Raw genomic sequence first — 12,502 nt, forward strand, 5'->3', positions numbered from 1 at the left:
TATTCCCCATCCCGGTCCCCCCTCCCACCTCCCTCTCCACCCGACTCCTCTGGGCCTTCCCAGTGCACCAGGCCCGAGCACTTATCTCGTGCATCCCACCTGGGCTGGTGATCTGTTTCACCATAGATAATATACATGCTGTTCTTTCGAAACATCCCACCCTCACCTTCTCCCACAGAGTTCAAAAGTCTGTTCTGTACTTGTGTCTCTTTTTCTGTTTTGCATATAGGGTTATCGTTACCATCTTTCTAAATTCCATATATATGTGTTAGTATGCTGTAATGTTCTTTATTTTTCTGACTTACTTCACTCTGTATAATGGGCTCCAGTTTCATCCATCTCATTAGAACTGATTCAAATGAATTCTTTTTAACAACTGAGTAATATTCCATGGTGTATATGTACCACAGCTTCCTTATTTTTTTTAATATTTAATTTTAGGTCAGTCTCTTCCTTCACCCTCATCAAGAGGTTCTTTAGTTCTCTTTGCTTTCTGCCATTAGAGTGGTATTATCCACATATCTGAGGTTGTTGATATTCCTCCCAGCAATTCACTAGAGAGCATTTCCTAAAAAGTGCAAAATAGCCCTTGTGTTGTTCATTCGGATCTGAGTCAGTAGCTCCAGGTGGTCAAGACTCTGTCTTCCTGACTGAATCCCAGGGGGTGCTGATGCTGCAGGTTCTCAGCCGACTCTGGGTGGTGGAGACGTAAGCTGTGCCTGCCTCCAAATGCCACGATTTCAACCGACTTCGGGATTGGTACAAGGCAAGGAGATCCCTAAGTAGGGTTAGTCCAGTCCTGTAACCCTTGAGACTGTTACTTTTGACAGACATTCACTGAACACTGGCTGTATACCAGGGCAAGAACAGGGAGGGAACTGTGGTCCTTTAGTCTCGGGCTCTGGGCAGGGCAGGGCTGAGGAGGTGGTGATGTTGAGTAGCTGTCACATTGGCAGAGAAGGATACACCAGGAGCTGTAGGAGGAACCGGAGCCCAGCGGCCGGGAACACACCAGAAAAGGGAGGGTCACACTGGCTACGCTGGAACAAGGGACTCCATCCAAGAAGAGGAATTTAAACAAATGCAACCACATGTCATTTGTAAGATACTCACTGCAGATCCTGGCAGAAGGAGCTGAGTCTGAGAAGAAGGTTTTTCTGGTCTTGGTGGCACATCCAGCCCTGCACGAGGGGCCCGTCAGCTTCTCTGTGGAAAGATGGAGATCAGAGAGGCTGGACGTTTGGACCAGAAACACCTGGAGGAGCTGGGAAGGTGACCAGGTGTGGAGGTGATGCTCACACGCAGGACGTGCTTCACAGGGGCTCAGAATTCCTGGTTTTAGCTCTTGGTTGTTACTGGGCCCCGGAGCTGAGGGCTCAGAGGCCCAGCAGCAGAGCCGGCACTGTGTTCGGACCTCTCAAACGTGTCACAGTGTCAAGTGGTGACACCCACACCTCTCAATGCATACCCTGCCCTCGACCAGTCATCTGTCGACATGATTAAACTGCTATTTTCCCATTAATCGCAAGAGTGTCTTCTTTCTCTCCTCCTCTGCTCGGTGTGAAATTGTAGATTCCTGTGCATGTGCATGCTCCGTCGCTTCAGTTGTGTCCAACTCCTTGTGACCCTGTGGACTGTAGCCCCCCAGGCTCCTCTGTCCATGGGATTCTCCAGGCAAGAATACTGGAGTGGGTTGCCATTCCCTTCTCCAGGGGATCTTCCTGACCCAGGGATTGAACCCGAGTCTCTTATGTTTCCTGCATTGGCAGGCGGGTTCTTTACCACTAGTGCCACCTTAGATTCCTGTAGCTACCCCCAAACAAAGCAGTTATAATGTAAGACAATTCTTAAATCTCCTAGAAAGCCAGAACAGCAAAAGCCTCGAGATGGAATGTTGCTACATAATAGTTATTAACTTGCAAAGAGGAAAAGCTGTCTCCCCAAAATCGTAACCTTTGGTGTCTTCTTCTTAACATTTGAAACTCTAGAAAGGAACCTGATCTGGGGGAAATAGTTTAGAATAATTCTTAATTGTATCCCAGATGCACAGGTGTTTCTGTAAGCCAAGCACCATTGAGACAGGGAAATTTTCAGTCCACTTCCTGTGACCCTGCTGAAGGCTAGTGTGAGTGTCAGAATAATTCTAACATGTGTGTAGAACATACTAAAATTTGCATGTAAGATTTCCTCAGCTGGGGAGCTTAGTCCATGTTGTACATGGACTTCTTATGTAGGTCTTCTTATCACTTACCTTCTAAATCTGTGTGGGGCATTTTTGTTTTGGTTTTTATCCTACAAAAGCATTTTATGGTAAGTTATATGCAAAAGCAACTTAGTTCTTAAGGAAAAATAAAAGATAAAATAGATCAATATTTAAGATATACTAGACAAAACATCTGAAGATATAAAGATAAAAATACATTACCCAAAAATCTTGAATTTATTAGAATATAGAGCTTTTAATCCCTCTAGTCAAAATTTCATTCACAAGAGGTTGTAGTTTGGTTGCTTGTTGAAAATCTATTTGAAAAGATCAAAAGCTAAAATAATTCTTTATTCCTTTGCTCCATTAGTACTAAGTCACAAGATCTTTGTAAGTCAGCCCTCTCTTCCTTGGTGCGAGTTTTTCTGCTGGGATGAGGAGCCTGGGAGAGTTGAATGAATGGCCCCACTCGTCCCGTGGTCAAGCTGGTGTGGATGGGCTTGCCTGTGGGTTTCAGGAGTCAGCTGAAATCCTGGGGCTCTCTGCGGCGGCAGTGGTCCTAATTCCTGCACAGCCTCCTTCATTGGGAAGCAGAGTCTGTCCAAAGATGTACAGGGTCTATCTCTGCCTCCCTCTGGCCACTGCCCCCACCGAACCTGTCTAAACCATGAGGGTAAGTGGGTTCAGATCAGCGACCGTCCACCCCAGCGACCAGGACACCCTGGGACAATCAGGGCCTGATTGATGAGCTTTTCAGGTGTGATTTCCTTGTCTCATCTCCGTTTATTCCTCCTCCAGGAGAAATGGGCCCCATCAGGCAAGCGTGACCCTCGAGTCCAGCCCGCCAGCCCGACGACCAGCCGGGAGGACAGAGCCATGGCTGGAGTCGTGGAGCAGAAGAGCGGGCTGGTGCACGGCAAACTGGGCGAGGCTGGCAAGAGGAACGGCCTCATCAACACCAGGAGCCTGGTGGCCGAGAGCCGGGATGGCCTGGTGTCCGTGTACCCCGCTCCCCAGTACCAGAGCTGCCGGGTGGTGGGCAGCGTGGCACCGGCTGGCCCAGACGGCGCCAGGAACGAGCCGCTCCAACAGCTGCTGGACCCCAGCACGCTCCAGCAGTCGGTGGAGTCCCGCTACCGGCCCAACCTCATCCTCTACTCGGAGAGCGTGCTGCGCCCCTGGGGGGACGGCGTGGCGGCCGACTGCTGTGAGACCACCTTCATCGAGGACCGCTCGCCCACCAAGGAGAGCCTGGAGTACCCCGATGGCAGGTTCATCGACCTCTCGCCCGAGGACATCAAGATCCACACGCTCTCCTACGACGTGGAGGAGGAGGAGGAGTTCCAGGAGCTGGAGGTCAGAGCGCGTGTTTGTCACGGGCCCTCGGGAGTGGGACGTGGGGCCCTGGGGGGACGAGAGCCAGGCCGGTGCAAGTCAGGACATGAAGCCAGTGAGCGAAAGTGCAAGGACACCTCAGCCTCCTGGGCGCCCTTCACTCAGAATCTGTGTGAGAGATACAGGGATGGAGAAGGAGGTGAGGACTGGGACCTAGGGCTTCAGCGGGGATTCTGCTTAGGGGACACAAGGTCGAGGCCATCAGGATGGCACTGAGACGTGTTTAAGGGCTGACCGTGCTGGCAGCTCACGGGGCTGGGGGTCTCTGCTGACCGCCCGGCCACAGGGGAGAGTGCTGTACTGTGCCAAGTGGCTTCAGCTGTGTACGGTTCTATGGATGGCAGCCCACCAGGCTCCTCTGTCCAAGGGATACTCCAGGAAAGAATGCTGGAGTGGGTTGCCATGCCCTCATCCAGGGACTCTTCCTGGCCCAGGGAACAGTGGCCACTGGCCAAAGCCCCCAGGGGAAGGGGGTTCCGCACGAGCCTGGAAGTGCACACTTTGGGACAATTTGGGATGTTTTGGTTGCCACATGTGGTTTCCTTAATTTGACATTCTGGAGTGTTTACTAAGGATTGTTGGAACAGCTGAAACCTAAAACCGGCTGGAAGAAATAGTTGAAATTGATAGCATAAGGGGCAGACAAGCTGAATTATTGTCGAGTCCCGTCTCCCGCAGGGCAGGCACGGGCGTGGGATCACACTCTTAGAAGCATGCGAGTTGGCCATGCTGTGCCGCACAGCTGCCCCCATGGCGGGGTGAGAGCAATGCCATAGGGGTCTGAGCCCAGGAGACCAGCACCTAGGCTGGGGGGCAGTCGTTTCATGGCTGTGGGGATGGCTGGAAGAAGGCTGCTCCACTGGGCTCGCCGGGTTCCCCTACTGGCCTGAGCCTGAGAATGCGGGCTGGCCACTAGCCCCGGAGACAGACCCACACACCTGTCATCACATGGCGGCCACATGAGTCCAGCAAGCCAGAGCTCTCCAAGCCTGTGCATGGAACACACGTTACATCTGACCGTCCCAAGCAAGTCATGTGGCCAAGACCAAAGTCGGTGTGCAAGGGGCTGCTCAGGGTGACAGGACAGGAACATATCAACCGGGGGCCAGGATGGCAGCAGCCCCCAGAGAGCAAGGGTGCAGACCACTGAGCATCACTCTTTAATCGTCAAACTGAATGGAATGAGACCAGTCCTGCTCCTTTTGTGAATGAAACAAAAAACAGCCCACGCTGACCTGAGGCTCTTCCCAGGAAGCGGCTCTACTTCGGACAAAAGAGAAAACATGGTTTTGCATCCTTGGGGAATGCCATAGCATCAATGGGTCTACAGCAGAGCAATTCTTTTTCCAGGAAATCGCAGTTTGCAGAGAGCTTTTCCCAGGTAGGAGCAGGGTCTGTCGCAGGAGCTTCCCCTCTGCCCTCATCTCCTGCCTGATTGGGCTCGCCCTGCACTTGCAGCAGAGTGTTCCTAGTGCAGATAGGTCTGTTCTCCGGGCACGCATCTGCAGGAGCTCATGTGGTTTCGTCCTCTGGGGTCTGGGGTCGGCGGTGTTAGCAAGCAGATCTGCAGCTCTTTGAAAGCGTCTCACGGAGGGGCCTTGGCCACAGCATCTGCCCTGCACTGTCTCACAGTGGAGAGTAGTCCTGGGGGGCTCTGGAGGTGCACAAGGATGGAGGGTGGCAGGGGCCCTGGGCATTCTCCATGTGTGTGATCACCAGGCTGGGGCCCTGCAGCCCTGGGGCCTCCTCCTGGTTCCCAGACACAACAGCTAAACCTCATCTCCAGGACCCCAACTGCTGGAAATCACATTTCCTTGTCACACAGACAAATTTAAATGGAGAGATGCAGGCACACCTAATAAAGCAGTTCTGCAAAATGTCAAATTCGGGTTTAAAGCTGTGAAAAGAAGTGGCTGCAGGTCAGGACTGGAGGGCCTCGCTGCGTGTTGAAAGGCTGATTGCCACCCCTTTGTGACAAAGCCAAGTCTGCACATCCATCAGAGAGCCCATGGAATGTCATCACTGGGAACCAGTGACGCAGGAGGAAAGGGGAAGGAGATGCACGCTTTTGGAGCATCTTCCCTCCCTCCTCTCACCATCCCGTCTGACCTCAGCAGCCACACCAGATGGCAGGCTCTGTCCCTGACACTGCACATGGGAGGCAGAAGCTTGGAGGGCTCCCAGGTGCCTCTGCTGCCTCCAGACGCCTGTGTGGTCCCCAAACGGCTGTTTCAGATACAGCCGCCTCCTCACATCTGAGCTCTCAGCTGGACCTCCCTCCCGTGAAAAACCAGAAGTCCCAGAAACCTGTCGGGAGAGATAGGATTTCACACTACAGGTAGCACCTGCAGAGGCTTCTTCACACACAGAAGAGCTGGGAGGATGCGCAAACACTGGACGAGAACCCCAAAGTGAGAATGAGATAGAACAACAAAAATAGAAGAGGGGACCCAGAGGAAACAGAAATCACTCAGAAAAAAAGCAGGCAGTGTTTTGAACACAATCTCATGTCCTGTGAGGCTGGGAGAGGCTGATCTGGGGTGGGGTGAGGAAGCAGGATGCGGTTCGGTTGGTTTGGCTGGCTGTCCCAGGCTGGACCCTCACACGCAGTGATGACAGAGATGGTGAGTGGGGGTCCTCCCTTCACTCCTGGTTCAGGGGCAGCGCTCAGACTCTCAAATGAGTGACCAAGCACTTCAGGCTCTTTATCAGATGTAGAAAGTGGCCTTTGTCAAGATGTGGTTGAACAGTTTTTTAATATAAAAAACAGGTGCTTAACTTTGCCAAATGTCCATTTAGATCATCATATGTGTTGGGGGGTTGTCTTTATCCTATTGATATGACCTATTACATTAATTGATTTTCACATGTTGGACTATCCTTTCATATACTAAGCTATCCTTTATATTTGGGGATAAATTGGCCATGGTGTTTGCGCCTCTTTAAATATTGCTGGATTCAACGTGCTAACAACTTGGTAAGGATTTTTATTTCTGTGTCCATGAGGACCCTTGGTCTTTGACAACTGCGGCTTTCTTTTCTTGTGTCTTTCTCTGGTTTTGATGTCAGGGTGACACTGGCCACAAAGGATGAGTTGGGAAGTGTTCCCTCTTCTTCTGTCCAAAAGATGCTGCCCTGCGCTGGGACTTTTTCTTCTCAGATAGTCATTCATATTCACAGTGAAGCCACCTTGGCCCGGGCTCTTCTTTGTGGGAAGATTTTTTTTTACTACTGATCAGACCTGATTTCCTTATGATTTGAAAGAAAATCTTTAGGTTTTCCTTTCATCTTGACTCAGCTTTATTTTTTTTTTTTTATTTTTTTTTTTTAAATTATTTTATTAGTTGGAGGCCAATCACTTTACAACATTTCAGTGGGTTTTGACATACATTGACATGAATCAGCCATATAGTTACACGTATTCCCCATCCCGATCCCCCCTCCCACCTCCCTCCCCACCCGACTCCTCAGGGTCCTCCCAGTGCACCAGGCCCGAGCACCTGACTCATGTATCCCACCTGGGCTGGTGGTCCGTTTCACCATAGATAGTATACATGCTGTTCTTTCAAAACATCCCACCCTCCCCTTCTCCCACAGAGTTCAAAAGTCTGTTCTGTACTTCTGTGTCTCTTTTTCTGTTTTGCATATAGGGTTATCGCCACCATCTATCTAAATTCCGTATATATGTGTTAGTATACTGTAATGTTCTTTATCTTTCTGGCTTACTTCACTCTGTATAATGGGCTCCAGTTTCATCCATCTCATTAGAACTGATTCAAATGAATTCTTTTTAACGGCTGAGTAATATTCCATGGTGTATATGTACCACAGCTTCCTTATCCATTCATCTGCTGATGGGCATCTGGGTTGCTTCCATGTCCTGGCTATTATAAACAGTGCTGCGATGAACATTGGGGTGCACGTGTCTCTTTCAGATTTGGATTCTTCAGTGTGTATGCCCAGAAGTGGTATTGCTGGGTCATATGGCAGTTCTATTTCCAGTTTTTTAAGAAATCTCCACACTGTTTTCCATAGTGGCTGTACTAGTTTGCATTCCCACCAACAGTGTAAGAGGGTTCCCTTTTCTCCACACCCTCTCCAGCATTTATTGCTTGTAGACTTTTGGATAGCAGCCATCCTGACTGGCGTGTAATGGTACCTCATTGTGGTTTTGATTTGCATTTCTCTGATGATGAGTGATGTTGAGCATCTTTTCATGTGTTTGTTAGCCATCTGTATGTCTTCTTTGGAGAAAAGTCTGTTTAGTTCTTTGGCCCATTTTTTGATTGGGTCGTTTATTTTTCTGGAATTGAGCTTCAGGAGTTGCTTGTATATTTTTGAGATTAATCCTTTGTCTGTTTCCTCATTTGTTATTATTTTCTCCCAATCTGAGGGCTGTCTTTTCACCTTACTTATAGTTTCCTTTGTTGTGCAAAAGCTTTTAAGCTTCATTAGGTCCCATTTGTTTATTTTTGCTTTTATTTCCAATATTCTGGGAGGTGGGTCATAGAAGATCTTGCTGTGATTTATGTCGGAGAGTGTTTTGCCTATGTTCTCCTCTAGGAGTTTTATAGTTTCTGGTCTTACATTTAGATCTTTAATCCATTTTGAGTTTATTTTTGTGTATGGTGTTAGGAAGTGTTCTAGTTTCATTCTTTTACAAGTGGTTGACCAGTTTTCCCAGCACCACTTGTTAAAGAGATTGTCTTTTTTCCATTGTATATCCTTGCCTCCTTTGCTTGACTCAGCTTTAGTAATTTGTGCCACTCCAGGGATTTTTTTCCCCCTTTTATCTTAGTTACCTAACTTGTCAGCATAAGGTTGTCCTAATAGTCCACTTAAATATTCTTGCTTTCTGCACAGTTGGTGATGTTTCTCTTTTTCCTGCCTAATTTGGTGATTTTCCATTTTTTCTTTGCTCAGCCTAGCCAAAGGTTTATAAATTCTGATGATCTTTCCAAATATCTGTCATCTGGTTCCATTGGTTTGTCCTTCATTTCGGTTTTCCATTTCAGTGATTTTCACTCAGATGTTTATGATATTTTCCTCTCTGTTTCCTATAGTCTAAATTTGCCCTTCTTTGTCTAGTTTCTTTAGGCTGGAGCTTAGCTGTCGCTTTGAGATTTTTCTTCCTGTATAATATATGTCTTTAAAGCTGTAACTTTCAAACACTATTTCAACTGCCTCCTATAAACTGTGATATGTTGTGTTTTCATTTCCTGTTCAGTTCAAACTGGGATGTGAGGAGAGCTTCCCAGGCACCGCGGTCCTCTCCTTTCCAGGAACTCCTTGTTAAATTCCCGGGTCATCCAGCTATCTGCCACTTGGCCCAAACAGACCAGAGCCATAAGGTGGGAGCACTGAAAGCTTGGGAATGGAGCTTCCACCCTCTGCTCCCCAGTCCACCCAGCTCCATCTAGCAGCAGAGAATCTGGTCTCCAAGAGGAGCCCCTCCCTAGCAGAAACACTTCACGGCCAAGCTGGTGGTGGGTCTGGATGAGCTCAGGGCAAGAACAACCAGACTTACACTATTCTTTTTTTTTTTTAATACTCCATGATTTTGTTTATAATATTCTTTTTTAAATTAATTTATTTATTTTAATTGGAGGCTAATTACTTTACAATATTGTAGTGGTTTTGCCATGCATTGACATGAATCAGCCATGGATGTACATGTGTCCCCCATCCCGAACCCCCCTCCCACCTCCCTCTCCATCCCATCCCTCAGGGTTGTCCCAGTGCCGGCTTTGAGTGCCCTATTTCGTGTATCAAACTTGGACTGGTCATCTGTTTCACATATGATAATATACATGTTTCAGTGCTATTCTCTCAAATCATCCCACCTTTGCCTTCTCCCACAGAGTCCACGTTCTTTATATCTGTGTCTCTTTTGCTGTCTCACATACATATACAGACTCACACTACTCTGACTCAGGATTCAGCGGTGGTTGTAAGCAAACACCCCTCCATTTATCACTGACCCGGAGTCATTGCTGAGCCCTCCAAGAAGGCTGTTTTGAAAATTCTCTTCAGTCATTTCTCAGGGACAGGATTTGCCTGCCTCCTGGCTCTGTCATACCAGAAGTCTTACAGGATATTATCTGAAGTGCTATGTGTGTTTTCCAGCAGGCGCTAGATGTGAACAAAGAATATGCCCACAGATGGCTTTTACTTAGGTTAAGAATCTTAATCAAATTAATTATCTTTAAATAATCTGACATATATCCACTTAAAGCATTAGGGAATTTAACTACTCATTTTCCTCCCTTGAGACAGTATGTTCTGTTCAGTTCAGTCACTCAGTTGTGTCCGACTCAGTTGTGCGACACCATGGACCGCAGCACACCATGCCTCCCTGTCCATCACCTACTCCTAGAGTTTACCTAAACTCATGTTCACTGAGTCGGTGATGCCATCCAGCCATCTCATGCTCTGTCGTCCCCTTCTCCTCCTGCCTTCAATCTTTCCATAAATAAAAAAATATATTTAGACATCCCAGTTTCTTATGGCTCTAAGTGCGGATCATTCACCCTTAGATGAATGATCTGAAAATCACTCAAAATGATCAGATCTGTCTTAACTCTCCTTGTAGTCACATCTGATCTAGTGCTATCCAAACTCCTCTTTCTGTAAACAGGCCTATGTGAATAACTTCCTATCTGGAAATTAAATTTACCTTTATGGAATAAATATTTTGAAGGCATCCTACATACTGACAATTTCCAAAGACAAATTCAAAAATATCATGTGCAATATAAGCATGATCGGAATAGTAGTGTGCCATTTACCGTTTTCATTTTCTGTGTCAAGGGGAACTCTCATTTAAATGTGGATTCACAGCATGTTTCTTAAAAAGTAAAAATCAATATCTTTATATTCTCATTTTACATTTGCCAGTAAAAGGCACTGGAGTGTGTAATTATAGCCATTTGATGAGGGGAGAATCTCTGAGATAATAAATCCATCTGTCATAAGAACACAAGAGGATCGTTCGTCATGTTCCTCTGAAATACTTTACAATAAGCAGAAGGATTGGGGCATCAGATTGAATCTGTATGCCAAGGAAATAAAACCTTTTTACTTTTTCAAGCTCACACTGATCAGATCTCTCATCCGTGGCTTCTGAGCCCCTGCTCAGAATCACAGTTGGGAGAAAACTGTTTATCTGTTTTGACAAAGGAAGAATCTTTCTTCATTATAAGACTACAGTTACTCTGCAACTTCCCTGGTGGTCCAGTGACTAAGACTTCACACTCGCAATGCAGGGGGCCCGGGTTTCATCCCTGGTCAGGGAATTAGATCCCGCATGCCACATCGAAGTTCAGAGATCCCACGTGCTGCAACTACGACCTAGATCAGCCAAATGAATTTTTTTAAAAAGACTACAGCTATTCTAATATTTCCAGGAGTAATATCAACAACTTCAGATATGCAGATGATACCACTCTAATGGCAGAAAGTGAAGAACTAAAGAACCTCTTGATGAAGGTGAAAGAAGGGAGTGAAAAACTGGTTTAAAACTCAACATTCAAAAAGATAACGGCATCCAGTCCCATCACTTCCTGGCAAATAGAAGGGGAAAAAGTAGAAGCAGAGACAGATTTTATTTTCTTGGGCTCCAAAATCACTGTGGATGTTGACTGCTGCCATGAAATTAAAAAACACTAGCTCGTTGGAAGGAAAGCTATGACAAACTTAGCATGTTAAAAGGCAAAGACATCACTTTGCTGACAAAGGTCAATATAGTCAAAGCTACAGTTTTTCCAATAGTCACTTATGAATATGAGAGTTGGGTGACAAAGAAGGCTGAGCACCAAAAAATTGATGCTTTCTAATTGTGGTGTTAGAGAAGACTCCTGAGGATTCCTTGGACAGCAAGAAGATCAAACCAGTCAATCCTAAAGGAAATCAACCCTGAATATTCATTGGAAGGACTGATGCTTAAGGTGAAACTCCAAAACTTTGACTACCTTATGCAAAGATCCAGCTTATTGGAAAAGACCCTGATGCTGGGAAAGATTGAAGGCAGGCGGAAAAGAGGGTGACAGAGGATGAGATGGTTAGATAACATCACCGATTCAATGAACATGCATTTGAGCAAATCCCAGGTGATGGTGAAGACAGGGAAGCCTGGTGTGCTGAAGTCCATGGGGTCACAAAGAGTCAGACACGACTTAGAGACTGAACAACAATCCTAATGAAATCAGCTCTCATAAGATTACAGATAGCTGTGAGTCAAACACTAACACAGTAAATGTGATTTGAATGACAGTGAAAGGAGAGTCCATGACTTTGGTGAATCTCTTTCATACTCAGTTTGAACAAACACCAGTGAAATTTGATTCTAAACCACCTTGGAGTTTAATAAAATTTCTCCAAGCTTAACCAAAGGTCCACCTACTTTAAGCAATCTTCATGTAACAAAACCCAGTACCAAGGGCATACTTTGAGGTCCCTGAGAGACAGATTTGCTCAATGCTTCATGAAACGTCTCTCCTCAATTCGTGCCCCTAATACCCATGTTCAGTGACTGCCATGCATGCAGAAAACACTCGTCACGGCCTGGAGCCCTGGGGAGGCCATTTAACCTTGGCCCATGTTGACAAAAACCTCATCTCCCACTTACTACAGTATAATGTTATCAGAAGAGGAAAGTGATCATAAGCATTCAAGTGTTTTAGAAGAAGCATATCCTTTGAATTTAAAGTTTTGGTGATAACAGCGTGCCCCACCCTTTTTTGGCTGGATTGCGAGGCATGCAGAACTTCCCAGACGAGAGATCAAACCCATGCCTCCTGCAGTGGAAGCTCAGAGTTTTAACCCCCGGACCACCAGGGAAGTCTGACAATGCCCTTTCTAAGGGAATCTTGGGAAGCATCACCCCTATATCATGGTCTGTTCAGC

General features: G+C 46.7%; 1 protein-coding gene across 1 annotated transcript in view; it reads left to right on the forward strand.

Moving 5' to 3' along the window:
* The window catches only part of SYNDIG1 (synapse differentiation inducing 1), a 103,143-nt gene that overhangs the window by 47,026 nt on the left and 43,615 nt on the right, over positions 1 to 12,502 (forward strand). The window contains exon 2 of the mRNA XM_065919601.1: positions 3,002 to 3,559. Within this exon, the coding sequence (XP_065775673.1) occupies positions 3,080 to 3,559 (480 nt within the window). The 5' untranslated portion in view covers positions 3,002 to 3,079. The remainder of the gene's footprint in view (positions 1 to 3,001; positions 3,560 to 12,502) is intronic.

Source organism: Muntiacus reevesi, chromosome 2, assembly GCF_963930625.1.
Source record: "Muntiacus reevesi chromosome 2, mMunRee1.1, whole genome shotgun sequence".
Lineage (NCBI taxonomy): Eukaryota > Metazoa > Chordata > Mammalia > Artiodactyla > Cervidae > Muntiacus > Muntiacus reevesi.